The sequence below is a fragment of the Balaenoptera musculus genome, chromosome 7 (assembly GCF_009873245.2).
Source record: "Balaenoptera musculus isolate JJ_BM4_2016_0621 chromosome 7, mBalMus1.pri.v3, whole genome shotgun sequence".
NCBI lineage: Eukaryota > Metazoa > Chordata > Mammalia > Artiodactyla > Balaenopteridae > Balaenoptera > Balaenoptera musculus.
The window spans coordinates 37,362,603-37,385,410 of NC_045791.1; the positions used below are offsets into that span (position 1 = coordinate 37,362,603).

The 22,808-nt window shown below is 35.6% G+C and overlaps 1 protein-coding gene across 4 annotated transcripts in view; it reads left to right on the plus strand.

Annotated features, from left to right (window-relative positions):
- Nucleotides 1-22,808, plus strand: part of GALNT13 (polypeptide N-acetylgalactosaminyltransferase 13) — a 544,226-nt gene that overhangs the window by 356,102 nt on the left and 165,316 nt on the right. For all 4 annotated transcript variants that reach the window (XM_036856919.1, XM_036856918.1, XM_036856917.1 and 1 more), the window contains exon 9: nucleotides 21,208-21,388. In XM_036856919.1, the coding sequence (XP_036712814.1) occupies nucleotides 21,208-21,388 (181 nt within the window). The remainder of the gene's footprint in view (nucleotides 1-21,207; nucleotides 21,389-22,808) is intronic.

Genomic DNA, 22,808 nt, shown 5'->3' on the forward strand with positions numbered 1-22,808 from the left:
TGTATCCAAAAAAAAAGACCCAAAGGTTCTCAAAACTCAGTAATAAAACAACCCAAGGAAAAATAGCTCAAAGATTTGAAGAGACACTTTACTAAGGAAGGTATATAGATGGCGAATAACCACATGAGAAAATCTTTAACATTATTCTTTATTAGAGAAATGAAATTAAAATAATGAGATAGCACTACACATGTATCAGAATGGCTAAAATTTAAAAAGACCATGTTGGTGAGGATGTAGAAGAGCACATATGATTGAGGTGGGAATGGTACAATGGTACAATAACTCTGGAAAATAATTTTACTGTTTCTTAAACAGCACCTAGGTATTTCCCCAAGGGAAAGGAAAACATGTCCATACAAAGAGATGTACAGTAATTTTCATAGTAGCCTTATTTGGAATAGCCAAAATCCAGAAACCATGCAAATCTCCATCAAAGGTGAATAAACTATGATTTATCCATACATGGAATTCTAGTCAGAAAAGTGAGTGAACTATTGATACACCCGAGAACATTGTGAATCTTGAAATAATTGCGAATGAATGAAACAAACCAGACAAAAGGATAACATACAATATGAGTCCATTTACATAAAATTTTAGAAAATATAAACTAACCTGTGAATGGCAGGAAGCAGATAAATTGTCTAGGGTCTGGAGATTGGGGTGGGAGAGGAGAGCTGGAGGGAAGGATTACAAAGGGTCATATGAAGACTTTGGGGGCTAACGGAGATATGCATTATCTTTTTTTTTTTTTTAATTTTATTTATTTATTTATTTATGGCTGTGTAGGTTCTTCATTTCTCTGTGAGGGCTTTCTCTAGTTGCGGCAAGTGGGGGCCACTCTTCATCGCGGTGCGCGGGCCTCTCACTATCGCGGCCTCTCTTGCTGCGGAGCACAGGCTCCAGACGCGCAGGCTCAGTAATTGTGGCTCACAGGCCTAGTTGCTCCGCGGCATGTGGGATCGTCCCAGACCAGGGCTCGAACCCGTGTCCCCTGAATTGGCAGGCAGATTCTCAACGACTGCGCCACCAGGGAAGCCCCATGCGTTATCTTGATTGTGGGGATGGTCTCACGGATTTCACATATGCCAAAACTTATCAAATGGTACAATTTAAATATATGCAGTTCAATGTATATTAATTATACTTCAGGAAAGCTATTAAGTATTAAAACACACACACACACACACACACACACACACACACAGGCATCTTCCAAAGAGAAACAAATGAAGGAAAATATTGTAATTGATGGTAACTAGTCAGCTGTAGACCTCTATAGTTTAGGGGAGATTCTCATTATTCTCATTATATCTTAGCCTGGTTTCTTTTAAATACACTGGATATGATTCTAACAATCTACTTCTCAGGACAGCTATGTGGATTAAATAAGACAATACTTATTGAATTTTTTATAAACTGTACCATACTGTGGACATTTTAATTTTATTATTATCACTACCCTTTAAAAATAAGCTGTTTTGTCAACAACCAATAGTTTAATTAACAGGGTGGAATTTACTTTAAATGCCCCAATTTTCTTTCCTTCCAAGTCACTATGTAAGCAGCAATATATTTATCTGAAGAACATAACCAAGTGAAATGTTTCATGATGTGAAATCCATTTATTTCCAAATTGCACAAGAAATGAGGTAGAAAAGAAATGAGAGTTGACATAATAAATAATGGAAAAATGAAAGGCAGAAGTTTTCATTGAACAGAATAGCATGGTAAATGAGGTGAAAATATTTGTAGACTTTTTGGGGATTGTGGTACCCAGGCTTTTGAAAGTATTAAAAGAAAGTAAAGAATTTTCTAGAAATATCCGTGCAGTTCTAATTTTGACAAATGAAAATGTCAGTCATAATAATTTGTTAAATAGAAATCAATTTTGACAAAAGTCTAGTTGAATTATTTGTTAGCATTCTTTGCTTTTATTTAAACTTAATTCATGCAAATCTAAGCATACTGGATTTTCTATCAGTATATAAAACTTGACTGTTTTTGTTTTATTTGGCTGGTCATAGAAATCAGACTATAATAGAAATCTTTTAGTTAAGTTAACTTAATCTAACTAAGTTCATGTGTTATCCACATGAACTTAGTTATCCTTAGTTATCCTTACTTATCCTTACTTATCCTTTTCGTGGAGATGGTTTTGTGAAATAGTTTGATTTAAATATAATAAAGTACTCTCTTAATATTAACGTAGAGATTTCTTAGCCTCTTTTCCCCCCCAGATTTATTGAGGTATAACTGACAAAAATTGTATATATTTGAGGTTTACAACATGATGTTATACATATGTGACGTGGGAAATGATTACCACAATCAAGCTAATTAACACGTTCATTACCTCACATAGTTATCTTAAGATCTACTCTCAGCAAATTTCAGGTATATAATACAGCATTATTAACTATAGTCACCATACTGTACATTAGATCTCAGAATTTATTCATCTTATAACTGAAAGTTTGTACCTTATTGGCCTCTTTTTTAAAAAAGTCTAAGAGGTCATAAACTTAGACATAAAAGTCCAAGAGATCATGTTCACGTACAGCCTCCATAAAGAATATAAACCAATATCAATGATTTAGTCCAGCAAACTACTCTAAGGTTACCTATCTGGTGCAGGATAAACCTTAAACACATTGCAGATGGCTTAAAATTTTTGCTTCTGTGCTTACAATTAGATTTTCTGGCATGTGGGCCACCACTCTAACTTAAACAATTGTTTAAGCATCTCTCTTTATTCAGTCTCCTTATCCTTTGTTTAATTGATATTATCGAATAAAATATTTCTAGATAAGGGATAGCTGAGACTTTGTTTCTAGGGACTATGTTACATCTATTATATATTTTTAGAACATTGGGTCAGTAGGATCATATAATGGTATTTAATTAAGGTGTCTATAGAGAACTCTATTTTTCCAAAATAAATGGGTTAGAATTTTATTTTGAATGTTAAGTACAATACACACCTGATTTCCTGTGCTCCCTTAGAAAGCACAAGTTAACGACAGGAAAATTAGATATTAATCAAACTTTAGGATAGTGTTAGAAAATGTTAGCAGAACTTGTTTTGCTTTTAAAATTATAATAGCCTAAGGCTTGGTAATTTTCATAACTATACCTCTTCATTTGAACTTTCTAGTTCACTGAAGCAGAATATGAGAACAGACTTACACTGGATAGCCATCTATGTGATGTTTCACCTCGTAAACATTCACTACATGGAGACATACTTAGTTTTTGAAATATAAGGCATTGTAGGAGACTTAGGTACACTAGAACTTGTTATTAATCTCTGGTTCCCTTTTACGGTCACTTAGTTATCTCTTAAAGTGATTTTTTTGAAAAATATTCTTTGGGGTTGTTAGTACCACTCACAGTTTAGTACCTTCTTGAACCAATAACATTCATTGCTTCTTTTTCATGACCTCATAAAGTCTTATCATATGAGTGTTTCTCTGAAAATGTAAACATATACTATATATGTCAACCTGCAAATATACTCATCTAATGTCCAACTTATTCTGTCTGCTCTCTGTTTATTTTATCCATTTATCTGTCTATCAATCATCTATCGATCTACCTATCTATCTAAATTTATGTGTATGTGAGTCTGAGTGCAAATAATTAAATATTCATGAAGACTCAGAATGCAAGTCTCGTAGTTATTGTAAAGGATATAATGTGACAATAAATATATGGATTTTAAAGTTTACAACTTAAATGATCTCTATTGCAAATGAGTATTGAGAGATACTCACCAGACATCCTGAAGGAGTTGGGACTCAGATAATTAGGAGAATTAGTGAACTATGAAACTCTGAAGATAGATAGAAATGAAATGCATAAAATGAGAAAGAAATGGAATGAAAATGATATAAAAATAGTTATCTGTAAAATCTACATTTTTATTTCCATTAATATATAAACCAGAGTTGAGTGATATTTTTACAGGGTTTATTCAGAAGTACTCATTGGGAATACATTTTACTGCAAGATCACTCTAAATTTTTCTTCTGTCTTCTTGAATTAAACCATTAAATGGAAATAAAGATACAGGAAAGAGGAACTATTGATTTCTGAACTATGAGAGAAACATTTTTTTTTTTAAATTTATTTATTTATTTTTGGCTGCATTGGGTCTTCGTTGCTGCCCATGGGCTTTCTCTAGTTGCGGCGAGTGGGGGCTACTCTTTGTTGCGGTGTGCGGGCTTCTCATTGCGGTGGTTTCTCTTGTTGCTGAGCACGGGCTCTACAGCGCAGGCTCAGTAGTTGTGACCCACGGGCTCTAGAGCGCAGGCTCAGTAGTTGTGATGCATGGGCTTAGTTGCTCCGCGGCATGTGGGATCTTCCTGGACCAGGGCTCGAACCCTGCATTGGCAGGCGGATTCTCAACCACTGCGCCACCAGGGAAGTCCCGAGAGAAACATTTTTGATGATGTTATTCTTTAACAAATGCAGGTACATTTCAGAGATACTAAGAGGAATTTCCCTGTATATAGCAATAGCAATAAGCCAGATGTACCTAGCTTTTTACTGAGTTTTAGCACATTAAGAAACCAACAATCTTTATTAGAGACAAATATCTGAAATGTCACTTTTGGGAAACACACTACAATTCTTTGACTGTTTTCTGATCCTTCTCTGCTAATGTGCTGATATCCCATGTGTATTCACGTTAACTATAAAAATCTTTATGATCCTTCTGATGCTAAATATGAAAGACTTCAATTTAACTGTTTGAATTTATGGTGACACAAAGCACTTTTTGAAGAATTTAATGTGCTCAGAATTATTGCAAAGAAAAATTTGACACTTTCTGCCATGGCCATATTTTACTAAAGCTTCCCATTAAGTGTACTTAATCATACAAAATGGTGCTAAGAATTAAGTCAATTATCCTGCTGATTTACATTTAAAGTGTGCCTAAAATATTTTGATAATGAAATGTTTAACTTTCTTTTTGTATCTAAATATGTGCTCAGTGAATTAACTTTGAACTATTTATTTTACAAATTAAGGTTCCATTTTTTTTCTTAATGGAACAGGAAAGTTAAAGCAAATAACTTCCAAAAATATTTCTAGTTTTGAAATTTTAAGGATCATTTATATATCTTGGGTTTGGTGAAATGAAATAAACCTGCCATTAAATTCAAACAAAGTTTGCAAGTAAATTTAGTTTGGAGAATTCACTAATTAACTCAGAAATATTTGTTAGTAGTTGGACATACAGACATGTAGAAGATCAGTCCCTGGTCTGATAGAACTTGTGCTAGAGGAAGATGATAGACAATAAATGAGTAAGCAGAAAAATAGTCTGTTAAATTCAGATCAAGGTGAGTGCCTTGAAGAAAGTAAAATGAGAGGTAGAGCATTGCATTACCTTAGAGTGGTCAGGGAAGACCATTCTAAGGAAGCATTTTAGCTGAGACCAAACTGACAGGAAGACTCCAGCTGTGCAAGGCTTTGCAAAGAGAACATTCAATATAGAGCATAATGCAAGACAGAGTATTACAACTCTCATTCCAAGTCTGTAGGAGCACAAATATCCTAATGCTTTGGGGGAGGGAAATCTTTCTTATTCAACAGTTAAGAACAATTTATTCTCTCAGAACAATATTTGCTGAACAAACTAAACTCCTCTAGGAGTTTATTTTTTGAGGAGGCTTTACATTTGAATAGCGCTTTATAGAATTCTTTTACACATATTATCATAATGGATCTCAGTAGGTTTTCTCCCCCCATATATTTGGTTTTAACTTTAATGCATTTGTAATGTTTGCATTATACTTCAGATTACCTCTCTATAGCAGTCAGGTATCAATCTACCCTCATCTTATCCATCAATCAATATAAATAATTATATACCTAGACCTGCACTAGACACTCCGGATGGTGTATCTGCAAGGTATACCATCTCCAAATTGATTGAGAGTTTGGAGAGTATAATGGCATCTAAGATCATTTCAAGTTGCAAACATAAAACTCATTACGTTCAAAGAAGGGAGAGATTTCTGTGATCTAAGATAACCAGGGAAGAATTTATAAATGAAAAATTCAAGAGTCTTGCCTTATAGACAGCAGGGCAGAAGAGGAACAGGGGCCAGAAATCAGTGAAATCTCAGATCTTTACTCTTGTGATCCTACTTTGTGCTTTGAGCCATACCTATGTTTAGGCTAGAATGTCTGGTTCCCCCGCCTTTTGTTTTCCCTCTTGAGAATAAAATATCAGTAAGCCATTAAATATATATTTTGCCAAACTAGGCTTCACGTGACAGAGTTAATGAAGTATCCATTAAAAACTCCAGAAATTGAACCTATTATTTTTTTTATATACCTATATTTGACCCCTTGAAGATTTCTAGGACAAAATTCCAAAACTGTTGTTTCTATATATGTTCATTCAATTAGGAAACCTAGTGTACCTTGCTAACCAAAATGAACACATTCAAAATCAAATTCATGTACTTTTTATTAAAGAGCCAAATTTAAATCTCTATGGTAACTACTGCAGTAAATGTACAACATCTTAAGCTATGATTATACTGTCACTCTTAGTGATGTCTGTCTTAAGTACATGACTACCAGTCGTTTCACTGTTGTTCTAGTCAACCAGAAATGTAGTTTAAAAAGGAAACCTATGATGAGATTTATTTAAATAAGGCTGAATGATTTCAGCAATAACTGATTCTAGATGCCAGGAATGATTCTTTTGAGGGTGTGAGATAATGTGGAGGGAAGACTTTGATCCAACTGTTCAGAATTTGAGTATTATGTACCAATGAAATTGAATTTTAAGTGCCATTGAAAACGTAGTTGGAGTTTTTAAATAGATTTTTAAATCACTCTTAAAAATATATCTATGTTGAAAAATTTCACTATATCTGCAAAAATTCAAACTTGATGAATTAAAAATTCTTAAAATATTTTATTACCGAACAACCACTGGTTTACACTGAAAAGACTCTAAAATTGAAATCAAAATTTGGTGTAACCTTTCTCTATTGCCACCATCATGTGCCTGGATACTAAAACATGTTTCTACATGAGCTCCTCCATTGTCAAAGATTTGACTACACTTTTCTACTCATTTTTATTATTTCATAGTTCAACGATATGCAGTCTTGATCTTATATATTTTCTTTATTTTAATTGGTCAACCAAAATTTTGTTTTATTTTAATCTTTTTATTGAACTAGAGTTGATTTACAATGTTGTGCCCATCTCTGCTGTACAGCAAAGTGACTCAGCTATACACATTAGACATTCTTTTTTTATATTCTTTTCCACTATGGTTTATCATAGGATATTAAATATAGTTCTCTGTGCTATACAGTAGGACCTTGTTGTTTTATTTATGTTTTTAAATTCTGTATTTTAATTGGTCAACCAACTTTATATTCTATATTTTTATTTGGGTTTGAGAAATCATCTTAACCTCTGGAATTCCTGAATTAAGATAGGAATCTATAAATAAATTGTTTAAGGGTAAAATGTCCCACACTAACCCTGTAATGATGAATGGTAATTAGACCTGATGAAAGACTAGTGCTCCTTGATCATTTCCCTGGCCCTGCAAGAGAAGACCCCAGGAACTACAAGCTTTCTTTTCATTTTGGGAGGACAGAATGGAAACTTGACTCTTTAAGGTCATGGAAAGTTAAAGGTGTACCTGAGGAAGTTGGAAATGTGTTACAGAGTGGAGGCAAAGTATAAGGCAGGTGACAGATTTGAGAGTTAGCTTTACAGAATTGATAGTTTAATGAGCATATGAGAATGGATGTTTGCCAAGAAAGAAAATACAGAGGGCGGAATAGCAAGGCATGTCCTTAGGTAGCACCTACATTTAGGGGTGGGAGAAAAAAAGAGAAAGCAAACGCTAGGACAAAGCTGTCAGGGAAGAACAAATATATATATCAGAAGAACTTAGAATGTTATGGTGATTGTCAACAGTGTCAAATGCTGCAGAGAAGTGAGAAAGAATAATGAGAGCTCATAAAAAGTTTCATGTGTAGTTTCAGATGATAGAATTGAGATACTAGAATATAAGATGTTAAGAAAATTGAACTGTAAAGATAACGTAGAGAAAAGCCAAACTTTTTAAGAAGTTTCTCAGCAAACAGGAAAGAAAATGCATGGTAACTTAAAGGGTAAATATGATCAAAGTAATTATTTTATGTTAGCTATTCTTTTATTTTATCATAGGAGATAAAGTAAATGTAAGATGATAGAAAGGATTTAAAAATCTAGAAGGTACTGAAGAAGAAAGAGAAAGGAACAACTGATGAGATAAATATCTACAGATGTTGGAAGAATATTCTAGATATAATAAAGTACACCTGTGTAATACTTTTTAGTTTACAACACAATTTTATGCTCACTATTTCACTATGTTCTTACCAGAGCACTGTGGGTGAGTCGTTGTTATTGTCTTATTCTATAATTAAAGGTTTTGAGTTGCAAAGAAACTAAGTCATGTGGCTGGAAGTTGTAAGGGCTGAGCATCAAACCCACACCTTCTGCTTCTAGTCTACAATTCCTCTATTTGAGTTTAAGGTCCTAAAGGCAGGATATTTAACTTTGGAGAGTTGACTCTCTTTCTTAAAATGGAGAGAAGGAGCTAAGGCTATATGAGATATTTCAAGGTGGAAATGAATAGAAAGTTGGAGCAACTGTTTCTGAGCTCAAGAAAAGTGGAAAGCAGAAGATTATCTACAGAGAGGATGGGATTGATATTGGGAGCTTGATGAGAGGAGACAGATTTGGATTAAAGGCAGCTTCTTCAGCAAGCATCTGAATGAGCAATGATGTTCTCTATGAAACAATCTTTAAATGTCCTAAGGATGACATCTTGCAATTTTAATGAAACAGAGAAGAGGAAATTATCTTCCCTGTGCTTTGAGCATTATATCTGGAGAAATAAACCATGCACTGCCTTCTCCTGGTTTGTGAAGCAAAGTAACATTCTACGTGTTGCTATTTCATGGTTCCTCCTTTACTCTTCTTCTAAACTGTAATGTAACCTACATTGACTACTACCAATTTGTTTTTAAAAAACTAAAAACTGTCAAAGTAGAGTATAACTTCCCTTCATAGTGAGTTTTGTGGGTATTTGTAATGAGCGCCTGAGGTGATATCAATGTGGGTAATTTTATATGTTTCACATTTATCTCACTAAACATTTTACAGCAAAAAAAAGATACCTGTAAGATGATTTTTGGAAGGGAATCATAGTGTTCCATAGATGGCATTCTAGTTTTATAGGTGTTGTCAAGGGAAATTCTTTATCTGAAGCAAAATGTATAGCTTTGTATGAAAATGTCTCAGGTCCTTGATAAAAAAACAAAATGTCTCCAGCTGATTAAAAACCAGGAAAAGAAAATTCTGTCCATGAAGGGATTATGGTTGAAGTGAGTACCTCTTAAGACAGTCCTTTTCTTGTAGGCATGAGAGACAGTTCTTCAACTGTCAAGTGCAAACTGATGACTAGACATTAATATGCTCAGTCCTAACACTCACAACACCTAGACTGGCCTGTGAGCTACTTGAAGACAGAGAGCCGTGTTTTATTGTCCTTTCTCTATGCCCCAGAGCCCAGCATGGTGCTTGACACAAAGTCAATGGCTAGTAAATATTTGCTCGGTAGATGCCAGCCAAGTTCTGAGGGAAAATGCTTGAGAGGAGAGAGGTCATTCCCTCTCCTCAAATTTATCACGGGCCTTCGATTTGAAAAGCACTTGACAGCTTTGCAAGTTATACAGGAAGTTTCATTTAAACTAAAATGTTATAGCTGCAATCAGGGGAGGTGGATGGTTTAAAGATGGAGAAATTGAGTCACTGAAGGATAACTCTTTGGGAGGTACCAGGTTTTCTTTTCCTACCCCATCCAAGTTCTTTTTAAGTATCTCTGGCGTTCGTAAAGAGCACGAGATGTTGTCACGCACTGTAGCTGGATACCCAGGTGGTCTACTGGTATTCAGAGGGGACCGTTCTGGCGTGAATTCTAGGGCAGCATCACACAGCTGTCATGCGCTGCTCTGTGGCTGCAAGCGGCAGATGTTACAGATGCCTGACAGGCGGTCAGATCGTCAGACACAGGAGGACACCAGTGTAAAATGCAATGCAAAATATCTGACCCAAATTTCATTTAATAATCACAGACCCTTTCCATCTAGTTCTCAAAAATCTCATCTATATACAATTTTTCATCGTTTAAATGTATTTGTAGGATTAATTATACAATGAGGAAAGCACAAATTCCAATCATTCTAGATTTTTCTTAGTCACTAGTCCCCTTAAAAGCACTAACAATATTCCAAAACCTCCAGTATTATCAAACTTTAAGATTATTGATTGTTGGGCTTCCCTGGTGGCGCAGTGGTTGAGAATCTGCCTGCCGATGCAGGGGACACGGGTTCGAGCCCTGGTCTGGGAGGATCCCGCATGCCGCGGAGCGGCTGGGCCCGTGAGCCGCAATTGCTGAACCTGCGCGTCTGGAGCCTGTGCTCCACGGCGGGAGGGGCCGCGATGGTGAGAGGCCCGCGCACCGCGATGAAGGGTGGCCCCCGCTTGCCACAACTGGAGAAAGCCCTCGCACAGAAACGAAGACCCAACACAGCCATAAATAAAAAAAAAAAAAAAAAAAAAAAAAAAGATTATTGATTGTTGAAAGATGAAAAAGTGTCACTGTATTGCATATTATCTGTGTTCTTTTTTCATGAATTATCTGCCTGTGACCATCTATGCTAATAAGAAAGCAATACTTTATTGTAAACATGAAAAACTAGGCCCTAATTTTCTTAAGCAGAACCACCTTATCTTACATCGTCGTTTCAATATACGGTAGGCTACTCGATGGTCTTCATTTTCACACGTCATTTAAGCAGCAGATGGGAGATTTGCCATAACACAGTCAGGACTATGTGTTGCTCTGTTGATCTAAAGGGGAACTGGGAAATTCTGCAATACCAGCCGTCCTAATAAGATGTGGAATAACAACAGGTAACAATTCTCCTGATGCCAGGAAACACAGTGGCTATAATGTGTGGTAATTCTGAAGGTCAGAATGCTCCAAGTCTAAGAAAGTTGTTGAGAGGCAAGAAGTTAATAGTGGAATTTATATATTAAAATGTTGGCCTGTGTACATTTAAAGGTATTTCCACTATTCTTTTTTTTTATTATTAATTTATTTTTGGCTGTGTTGGGTCTTTGCTTCTGTGCGAGGGCTTTCTCTAGTTGTGGCGAGCGGGGGCCACTCTTCATCGCGGTGCGCGGGCCTCTCACTATCGCGGCCTCTCTTGTTGCGGAGCACAGGCTCCAGACGCGCAGGCTCAGTAATTGTGGCTCATGGGCCCAGCCGCTCCGCGGCATGTGGGATCCTCCCAGACCAGGGCTCGAACCCGTGTCCCCTGCATTGGCAGGCAGATTCTCAACCACTGCGCCACCAGGGAAGACCCATCCACTGTTCATTTTAACTGCTGAGAATGGGTGTTTGTGTTTGAGAGGAGTGGGAGATGAGGTTAAAAGGACTCCATCTGTGACCACAACTACCTCACTATACTTGTGATGCACACTGGTTCAAACACAGACTGCCTCAGTTCCTTTTCAGAATAATTCCTCCACTTCGTCACATCCAGTATGAGCACACCTTTTCGTGCTTCTGCTCTGTGTTGCTTCTCTCCCTTCCTTGTACCTCATCCCCTACACCTCAACCCCCAAGAATCACTTGCTAAGTCTTTGGCAAAGGAAAAAGATTAACTGGCTTGGGAGACTGCCCTTAAACTCATTTCAGGATTAGTTTGTTAAGTCCTTTATCAAATGAGTAGATATAAGAGGGTCCATTTTGAATTTGGGGCTTTCAGGAGGTTCAGTTCTAAGTTAAGAGACAAAGTATAAGGGAAAGCAGTTGATAACTGGATATTTTTAGAACCAAATTAATGGGATATATGAAATGGTATAGATTCAACTCAGAATTTTCTACATTTAATGCCAAGGTGAAAATGAAATCTTCAAACAAATTACTCTAATATATGGCTATTTCTTGAAAAACTCTTGGAGAACAAAAGTGCTTTTGTTGTTTTCCTTGTTTTCATAACATTTGTGACCTTTCTAAAATAGAATTCCCAAACTTGAAGGGAGAAGACACATTGATTGCCTCATAATAAGTTTTGCAAACTCAGACTTTCTCTTGTTCAGAGAATGGTATCTTTACCATGTACTTCTAATTACAGCTAAAGTAAAGTAAGCTCATCTAAGGAGGAAAATGTGGATTCAAATTTTGGAGAGTTTTATCATTCCCATCTAAAAATCTGATCTCTGAAAGTGGTATTTACTCTATACAAAGAGATTAATCTGAATCCTAGAAACCCAGAAGAAAACTTAGTCTTCTTTTACATATGAATTTTCTGAGGACTGTCAAGCTTAAGTGACTTGTTCCAAATCCTGCAATCAGTTTGTGTTGATTTCAAGTCCAGAATCCAGCTTTCCAATTTCAAATCAGATGCTTGCTTCTCTTTTTCATACAAATAATAATTCTATTTAAAAAATTGAATTATCAAGTACTGGATAGATTCCTCAGACATGTTGAATCTGTGATCTCTGGCAACTCAGGTGAGCACTTAAAGGCCACAGCAGCTTGATGTACAAGAGTCTTCATCTTGAGTTGTTATGGTGATATCAGGATATGACTTGAGCTCTAGAGACCTCTTCCAGATCACATAAATGGCCTCAATTACACTATGAAGTGAAAACTAGGTTAAGAGACAAACCAACCAATTAAAGAAGACATTCCCCAAATCAAGCTGACTATGAAGAATAACTGGGAAGTCTCTTGTCCAGAATGAGTAGAAAATGCCTACTGAGCCCCTTATCATGCCTTCCATACCTCCTGTGTTTCTGCCAACTTATCAAGGATCACAGCGCCTTCAGGATGTCACTGAAGGCTCTTTTAGACTTTGTTTCAACTGTAAGAATTAAAGGATTTGTCATCAGTCTACTTGAATACATATAAACAAAGTGGAGACTTGAAGTGCTGAAGGGGATTATTTGAAACAGACAATGAATGTAGAGTGAGACAGGTTGAAAACTGAGTCATAGTAACTTGTTTCATTTTTCGCTTTGCCAGAACTAGGAAAATAATAGCTTTTGTTCCCAATTCCACTTTATAATAGATACATTTTGTGTACACTCTGTAATTTTCCAGATTTCTCTATATCAATATTAAGAGATCAATCAGTTAATATGTACTGAGCACCAATATTTCAAGCACTTTTTAAACTTTGCACACACTTATGTCACAGTATATTTAAGCTGTGATTTTTTTCACTATGTGTGAATTATACCAGTTACGTAAAGTGAAACACGTGATGATGAAATTCAGTTTCATAAAGTGACTTTCAATTTCATGTGATGATGATGTTTAGTCTCATAAAGTGAAATGTGTGATATTTTTTCTCAAAGAGATAATAATGTGGTCAGGGAGATAAGACTAATATATACAAATAATATATTTATGTCAGTATGCACACACATAAATATACATGCACACACACAAATATTTATCAAGATGGCATACTATATAGAACTGAGAGCTAAATGGGGTAGAGTGGGATGGATGTACAGTAGTAAATGCTATGAGTCAGTGAAAATTAAGATCAGTGAAAGATAGCATAGTTAAGAACTGGTTACTGGAAGAAAATGTATATGAAATGAGCTTATTAGAGAGGACAAAATAGATAAGGGAAAGCACATACACTAATTCTTAATTTTAATCCCCCAAATTATGTCAAGTTATTGAATTCCCTTCTGTTTCCCTTGTCATCACTCTGGTCCCGGTCATTCTCATCTCTTTCCTAGATGATTACAATAACCCCTTAATAAATCTCCCCTATTTGCTTCCTTCCAATTCTTTTTCACATAAAGGCTAAGTATTGTTACGTTCACTGCTTTGCCTCGCTCCTCACAACAACCCCCTGAGGTGGCTCCTTCAAGACATGTTATTACCTGAAACCTGAAGCACAGAAAGATGAGTTCACCCAGCTGGTAAGTGGCAGAGCTGGGATATGGTCTCAGGAACTAGAGCCTACACACTCATAACCATTGTGCTTCATGCCCTCCGTGATGTATTGTTGTGGTGGTTGCTATTAAAGCCGTATTAAGCAGTGACTTTGTGCCAGTGACAGTACGTGTGTGGGCTGGGGGTGGGGGGTGAAGGTTAGTATAAAATAAAGCAGCTGCATGAGTTTGGCATAACATCTGGACAGCTAGAAACCATCGTAGCACCAGAACTGAGATTGCGAAGTTGGAGCTTGTGAAGTTTATGAACCTTAATTAAAATGTCACTGATGGGAATAAAGATGCAGACATAGAGGATGGACTTGAGGACACGGGGAGGGGGAAGGGGAAGTTGGGACGAAGTGAGAGAGTGGCATGGACATATATATACTACCAAATGTAAAATAGATAACTAGTGGGAAGCAGCCGCATAGCACAGGGAGATCAGCTCAGTGCTTTGTGACCACCTAGAGGGGTGGGATAGGGAGGGTGGGAGGGAGACGCAAGAGGGAGGAGATATGGGGATATATGTATATGTATAGCTGATTCACTTTGTTACACAGCAGAAACTAATACAACATTGTAAAGCAATTATACTCCAATAAAGATGTTAAAAAAAAAATGTCACTGATGTAGGTACCAAAAAACATGAAAAGGATAATGTATGTTAGTTAATTGTCTTCTTTCTAGGGGAAGAAAATCAGGTACATAATCAAATGAGCAATGGGCATTTTGCATTTTGATTAATAACCTTCTCCATCATCAAAAGACTCTCATAAAAATATCTGGGAACAAAGACAAGTTACCAACTAGCTTCAATCCTCTGTGGATAAAAGGACAGTTTGTATGTTACACATGGTCAAATTTATTTGAGAGAAGTAATATACAAATATTAATCTTTTTGGAAGCCTAGAAAATAACAATCAGATATGCTCAATGATACAAAGTAATTCGGACATCACATGTTTATGTGGATGAGACATCATGTTTTATTCAGTTTATATTGTATGTTTAAACATTGTAAAATAATTTCAGAGAACAAAATGTAGTGTTCTAATTGGGAATGAATTGGCAATTCTTTTAAACTCCTCACCTAAGTCCCCAGACATTGATATTGCAATTTCAAAAAGAGGCAAAACTCACCAAAATGTAGCTAAATATTTTTTAAGAAGCAAGAATCAGCTAATAATCTACATATATTGGTTTTCCTGAACAGCAGGAACTAATATACAAATAACATTTTATTTCCTCCCATATGAGGTGTCAGGCATGGTGCTTGATACACACAATCTCATTATGGTCTTAGGAAGCAGTTATTATTATCCTTGTTTTCCAATGGGAACATCAAGGTCTTGGAGATGTAAATAATTTTCACCAGTGTACATAGATAGTAAGTGAGAGAGCCCCTAGAAAATTCTGTTTGCTTATTTCCAAGCCCAAATTCTTAATGACTGTGTCATACTCTTCCTTCCTTTTTTTCTTCTTTCTTTCCTTTCATCCATCCTTCCAAAATATTTATTAAAGATACACTAAGGGAAATTATCATGGTAGTCATTAGGGACTCCACTCAATTTGAATTCTCTCCACTTTAATATTTAATCATATAGTTTTCTGGGAACTGTTTATTTTTTAATTATTTCACATTACCCAAATGTCTACTAAGTACATAGCAACTGTCTGGTCAATATTTGATCAATTAAATATTTTGTTTTTATATTAACTGGGTATTATCATGACCAGATATCAGCCTAATTAATGCATAATGTTATGCTTTTCTACCTTGATCTTTTTATTTTAGTGTAAATTTGGGGGAGATGCTTTACTTTGGAAATGCAATATGAGTATTTATTCACACATTCTATGAGCACAGATGGCAATGGGAAAAGTACGCATTTTATTCCAGGAGTCAGTAGAGTATGATCCACAAGCAAAACACAGGCCAGTATCCACTGAGTTATAGAACAGTTACCTCCACCTCTGTTATCTCTCCTAAATATACTAAAAAAATCTGCCTCCATCTGTGAGAATCAACATCAGGGGCAGGTTTTCCTTCTGTCTTGTAAATCAACAGTCATTATTGAATTATGCCTTTACATGTACACACAAAGATCTCATTGCAAGTTAGAGGATAACCAAAAATCAGCACTTTCATATAAGGAGTGAGACCACTGGAACTCTACTTTTAAAGGATTTCAAACTAGATTTTTTTTTTTTTCTTTTCTGTGTGCAAGCTTGGGCCATAGAAGCTATAAGGATACAAAGCCAGGGTAGGGCCGAGAAGTGGCAGAGTAGAAATAAAGTGCCCTCACACAACCACAGTACTAATCCATATTTGCAAAAAGGCAAATTGGGAACCCTGAGGACAGCTGTAAATCACTGGTTTGTTTGCAGTAGGGCTTATTGCATAGTCTGAATTTAGTAAGCACACACACTTAAAATGGTTTTCCTTTTTCTCCAATCATTGCTTCATGCTCTGAAGAATATTCCTTTCCAATCTGACATCATTTAGCACAGATTCTATAGCTTTCTGGTCACTTTCAGTTATTAAAAATACTAGTAATGTTCAGCTTAAAGGCTTTGATTTTGTAAGCAATCACAGTTTACCTTCTCTTCTCTCCCCAGGACAATGCTGATAGAAGCTCTTGGAATGGGGAAGGGCAGGGTTCTCTGGGTTGCCACTTCTACAGTGTATGGGGTCAAATAAGAGGGCTAGAGAAACAGCAGGTCTTACCTGAAATATTTTATGATGTCTGCCTGTTGTTGGCTCAGTGTGGTTCCACTTGCTACTAGTGGCCTCCATCTATATGATAGGCTTCTATACATGGTTTCATTGTTTTATTAAAAGTGTTCTGAACTTCACCTTTTACCGCGTCTGTTATCCAAGGCCCTTTTGAAGAGGGAAATCTTAGTCTCCATCTCTCACCCTGTAAGGTCCCCAGCTGCCTTTTTCAGTGGTACATCTCCTTGCTGATCTGCCATATTGCTAGTCCCACAGATCACTCTTTTCTAGTCTATATTCCATGCTCTATAGAGTTTTGAAACCACTGAAGTCTTGTCCAGTCGTCTCCAAAGACCACTCCCTTCCAGGGTCACTGCATCACTGGACCTATCAATTTTGCTGGAACAAGCTTGTTCAATAAACCCCAACCCACCTTCAGGATTCTCTAGACTAGAGGTGGTCCCCATTTTACTAGGGTCATGTTTTTCCCCACACTTGAGGCTTTCCCATAGACTCACTCACCGTATTCTGCTATGTTCCAATGGGAACACCAGGCTAATCTGCTGAGTTTGCTGCTCAGCAAGTGTCCAGCCAGGAGTGAAATGCCAGTCTCTCCTTCATTCATTTAGTTCCCTTATATGACTTGCGTGAAGGAAGAAAGGAATTCTTTAGTCATACCTAATCCATAGAGGAGAAGGGAAAGCTCTACGACTCACACTGTGCTCCTCACAATAAGGAAAAGGTTTTCAATTCCCCCTCAAGTATAACATATCATATGCGATTTCTTCTGAATGCAGGGCACCTTGCTGAATGGTGTGGTCGCCGTACAAACACCTGAGTACTTTACTAAATCATGTTTTTAAGAGAGTATGAGTTGGACTGAATTGTTACTTTGAAAACACATTAAAAATTAAGAATATGTTATTGAGCAACCTTGTTTGCCATAAACCATCAACCATTTCTGATGTTTATTTGTTGTGTTGTGACCTCCAAAGACCTTCCTCAGTTCCCAAGACATGTGGAACAGCAGTTGCGTATCATTTTACTAGACTACTCTGCCTAGTTTGGTACTAAAAATATTTCCTTAAAAAATGCAATGTAAAATCCCTCCAAAAATATGTCTGTTTAAATCTCATCATTCTGCCAGGGATGCTTTTTTAATGTTAGTCTTGGTAGTTAAATTTGAGTTTCCATTCTTCCATTCAACCAACATACAGTGACACCTACCATGTAACAAGCGCTGGGCTGGGCTCTGGGGGTGCAACCATGAGTAGACCTCTCCACTGCCCTTTTAGAGTCTACATTCTAGTTGGGGGAAAATGTGCATAGCCAAACAATTAGAGAAATAAATTGCAGATTGTGATAAGCAATGAAGGAAACAAATAGGGTGCTATTAGAGAAAATAACTTGGGTGGGGCACTTTAAATATGGCAATTGGGGAAAATCTGATGAGGTGATATGTTAGCTGAGATGAGAAGTATGGGAGAGAGGCAGTCCAGTGAAGGGCTGACAGAATTGTTTTCCGGGTATAAGGAAAGCACGTGTTGAGGCTTTGGTGTGTGAAAAAAAATATGTGATTTGTTATTCTAGGAAATGGCAGAGAGCCAATATCATCGTAGTTTATTGACAGAAGGGGAGAGTCATGTAGTTCTTAGAGGTCCTGACAAAGGATTTTATTTATATTCACAGTGCAGTGAAAAACCATTGCAGGATTTGAAGCAGGGAAGTAAAATGACATGATTAAGAATTTTAAAGACCACTCTGATTTCTCAGCAGAAAACAAATTATAGAAGAGCAACAGTGAAAGTAGAAAAACAATTAAGAGCCTATTACAACTGACAGACAAGAGATGTTGATGATTAGGACAAGGATGGTGGCAGTAGAGACAGAGAGAGATGGATATACTGAGAATTGTTTTATAGATAGCACCACCAGGATTTGTTAATGGATGGAATATAAGTGATGAAAGAAAAGAAGAAATCGGCGATGACTTCTAGGGGTTTTTTGGGGGGGAGAAGGGAGTTCTGTTGTCATTTTTGTTTTGTTTTGTTTTTGGATTGACTGCCTGGGTGAATAGTGGCTCCATTTATTGATGGTTTACAAAAAAAAAACTGAAAGAAAATAAGATCTGGCTGACAAGGTGGAGATAAATTAACAATTCCACTTCAGACACGTTTATTTGGATGCCTCTGAGTCTTGCAAGAGGAGGTATCAAGTCGGTGTTTGGATACACAAGTCTGGATCCCAGAGGAAAAGTCTGGGCTGAGATGTTACTGCGGGGGTTTTGTGTATTCAAATCATGCATAAAATAATAAGAACAAATAAGACCACCTAGAGAATGAATAAAGAAGGAATAATGCCAACATTTAAATAAAAATTTAGAGTGAAAATGTATAAATAATGAAGTAGTAGGATGGAAAGCAAGAGGATCCAAGAAAGGAGTTGGCTAGATATACATCAAAGGAAAAATTTGTGATTTTCATCATGGCAATATTGTGGGACTGCGGAAATAAACAGCATTTCACAATGAGTAGAAAAACGGATGAAAATTGAGGAAGGGATATAACGTATATCAGTAAAAATTTTATATTAATTATAGTGAGGGGAAACAGAAAAAAGAGATATGTTGGATGGGAATATAGATCAAGGGATGAACTTTTTGTTGTGTTTTGTAATTTTAAAAATTTGTTTATCTCTATTTTAAATCTGTTTGAAAGATAGGAGGTTTAGGAGGTATTATGCAAAGATAGGCATAATCCAATTATGAGGGAAATGATTGATGTTTCAGGAGAAACTCAAGGGGAGGACCAAATCAATGAAGTCGTTAAGACAGACTTAAGTAATATGCTCTAGACTGACATATAAGTATTGATTTGTCTTTGGTAGGAGAAGGATCAACTTCCTCCATTTTAATAGAAAGGAGGACTGTAAAGAGTTGTGTAATTACAAGAAAGTTTATAGACTTTATGCTAGAAAGATGAGAAAGTTACCAATCAATTAAGTAATTTGATTATTTAAGAATGAGCCACCCGTCTTTCTAGGGAAATGGTGAATTCCATTCCTCTTTTATATTGTCCATCATTTCAGTGTTGGGTTGGAACATCTTTTCTATTAGCATCACACTGTTTAAACAATTAGAAAATGAGATAGAATAGATTGTACATGTAATGCACAAACATTGTTGATGAGTACAACTTATTTATCATCTTTCATCTTCTAGAAAAAATGTCTCTTACTGCTACCCAAGACCAATAGCAGCCCTCTTCTCAGATGAATATTACTTGAGGGATCAATAGGAGAAAACCTTTTCTTCCAAAATAAGCAGCTCTTCTTAAAATAAAAATAATGTTATTTATGGTATAAAGCCAAGTCCTTCCAATTACAGATGGCAGGAATTATGACTTTCATTTATTGGGATGAATAAATGTAGTATATGTATATATATATCTATATATTTTATATATTTATATGTATAATATACATGTATAACACACATACACATACATACTATTATTGTAACCTATGGGTATATAATATAATTTTATAGAAATAAATGTTTTATGGATACTTAATACCTATCCTCAACTGAACAGTAAATCTAGGATACCAAGAAATATATAGCATTTGTCTTTCAAGGGTTTATAATTTTAAGGGAGCAATAGTGAAGTAAACAATTTAAAATATTGAATTGGCCAAAAAGTTCATTTGGGTTTTTCCATGCAATGTTACAGAAGAACCCGAATGAACATTTTGGCCAACCCAATACATTGTAATATGTTCTTAATACAACTGTGTTTAAAGTACAAAAGTCACACAATACTAAATCTCCCCACAGAGCTTCCTAGAAGAAATGATCTTGGAAGTGGGCTTTAAAGGATACATAGAAGTTGAATAGATGTAAAGGATACTTAACATGCTTTAATAAAAATAATAGCGTATTCAAAAGCCTAAGATACAGGAGATATGGAGAGGTGAAAATGAATGGTTACTTGAAGTTCCAGGTGGATGGGGTATAGCAGATTCATTTTCTCCAAATCAGACTTAGTTATTGACCATGGCATCCAACATGTACAAATTCATTTATTTATAGAAAATTTTGGATACCAAATATCTATTAAATAGAAATTAGGTTAACTATTAGAAACTGAAAATTAGGTAGTCTAATAAAGGCACACAAAAATAATTACATCTTCCTCAATTCCAATACTACAATATTTAAATACATCAAACTCTTCCAAATTAGAATCCTTTGCCAAACCCAAGTATACCCATTCTAAATTTTGTGTTCATCTGATGTTTGTTTGAACCATGTAAGATCTGAAGATTTGGTCTTAACTGAGTTAGCCTCAGTTGCTTCTCAGACAATATTACTGCATTATCTGCAATGATTGCTATACAACAATTGCTCTTTTTTCCAGATTTGGCAATGTGGAGGCTCATTGGAGATTGTGACTTGCTCCCACGTGGGTCACGTTTTTCGGAAGGCAACTCCATACACTTTCCCTGGTGGCACTGGTCACGTCATCAACAAGAACAACAGGAGACTGGCAGAAGTTTGGATGGATGAATTTAAAGATTTCTTTTATATCATATCCCCAGGTAAGCAATTCTGACATTTTCTTCCTCTGCAAGGTAAAATAAAATATTAAACATGCTGAGTATGTGTTGCATTATTGCTCCTCTTCTACTAGTTTAAATAAGATATTGTTTATCACCACAATATTGTAGAAAATTGTGTTTGAGAAGTTGTCCTATGAAGTCAATTTTGACCTAAAATGAGAAAGACTATATTTATCTCAAATGCCTAAATATTCTTTTTTCTTTGTTTCTTTCTGGGCACAAGTATTATGCTAAAAAAATGAAGTAATCAATATATAAGGCGATCCAAATTTAACTGACATGTACCAGCTCAATTTAAGAAAAAAAATTTTAAGGGAATAAGTCTATTTCTATGTTACACACATAAGGCTGACTGAGTTGGTAAGGAATTTTTTTAATGTTTATAAAGAGATGTTTTCTACTGCCTTATTTTCTTAAATATCTGAGTAGGGAAAGATGAAATGATTTCCTACAGAAACAAGATGGAAAACTGTGCAGATATAAAAATTTTTATTTTTAAAGAATATTAAATGACAGTAAATTACTCATCGATAAATATGTGAAAAAGCATAATATGGGACAATAAAATATTATCCTACTTTAGTTACAGAGAAGGATAGATATGGAAATAGAAGTAAATTTAGGCTATCGCTGGGTAGTGAGATTATGAGTAATTTCATTATTTTCCTTATACTTTTCTATATTTTATAAATTTTCTTTATAAAACAATTATTTTTCAAAATTCATTAAAAACAAATTTTAAAAGAAAATAAATAATTAAAAAATTTTAAACATCATTAAAAAAGAGAAAATAAATAAATCATTGTGAGAAAACCCCATTACTGGTTGGCATCATTATGAGTTATTGCATTCTTTAAAATTTTCTAGGATTTCTCCAACAGTCATATTAATTATTAAAAAAACCTCTGAGATATTACATTTTTTAAGGAAAAAAAGAAACATATGAGAAGATACAAATAAGAGGAAGACACAGGTATGTCTTCAAGATCTCAAAGTCCAGACAAAGAAACCAAAGCATAAATTAATATAACAGGAATTCAGCTGTATTTATAAAATAATTTGTAATGTTCTATTTTTGATAGTTTATGATAGGCCTTACAGTCATCAATGCCATTATTATGTAACCTGTAAGAACAACAACAAAAATCCATGCCCACATCCTCTTTTCTACATTATCATCTATCACAGGTTTAGAAAAGTCAGTATGGGTTCTAATTGACATGCTCTGGTTCTGAAAGTATATATAAGGCTGTGAACATCCTTCTTTTATAGATGAAAAAGGGAATGAGCAGTATGAACTTTCTTATTAAGATCCAACATTACTCCACAGAAAAGAAAAATTGGGGCAATGCATGTGTAATGTGTGATTAGGAGATGGATTTTTTTCACGCATTTTTAA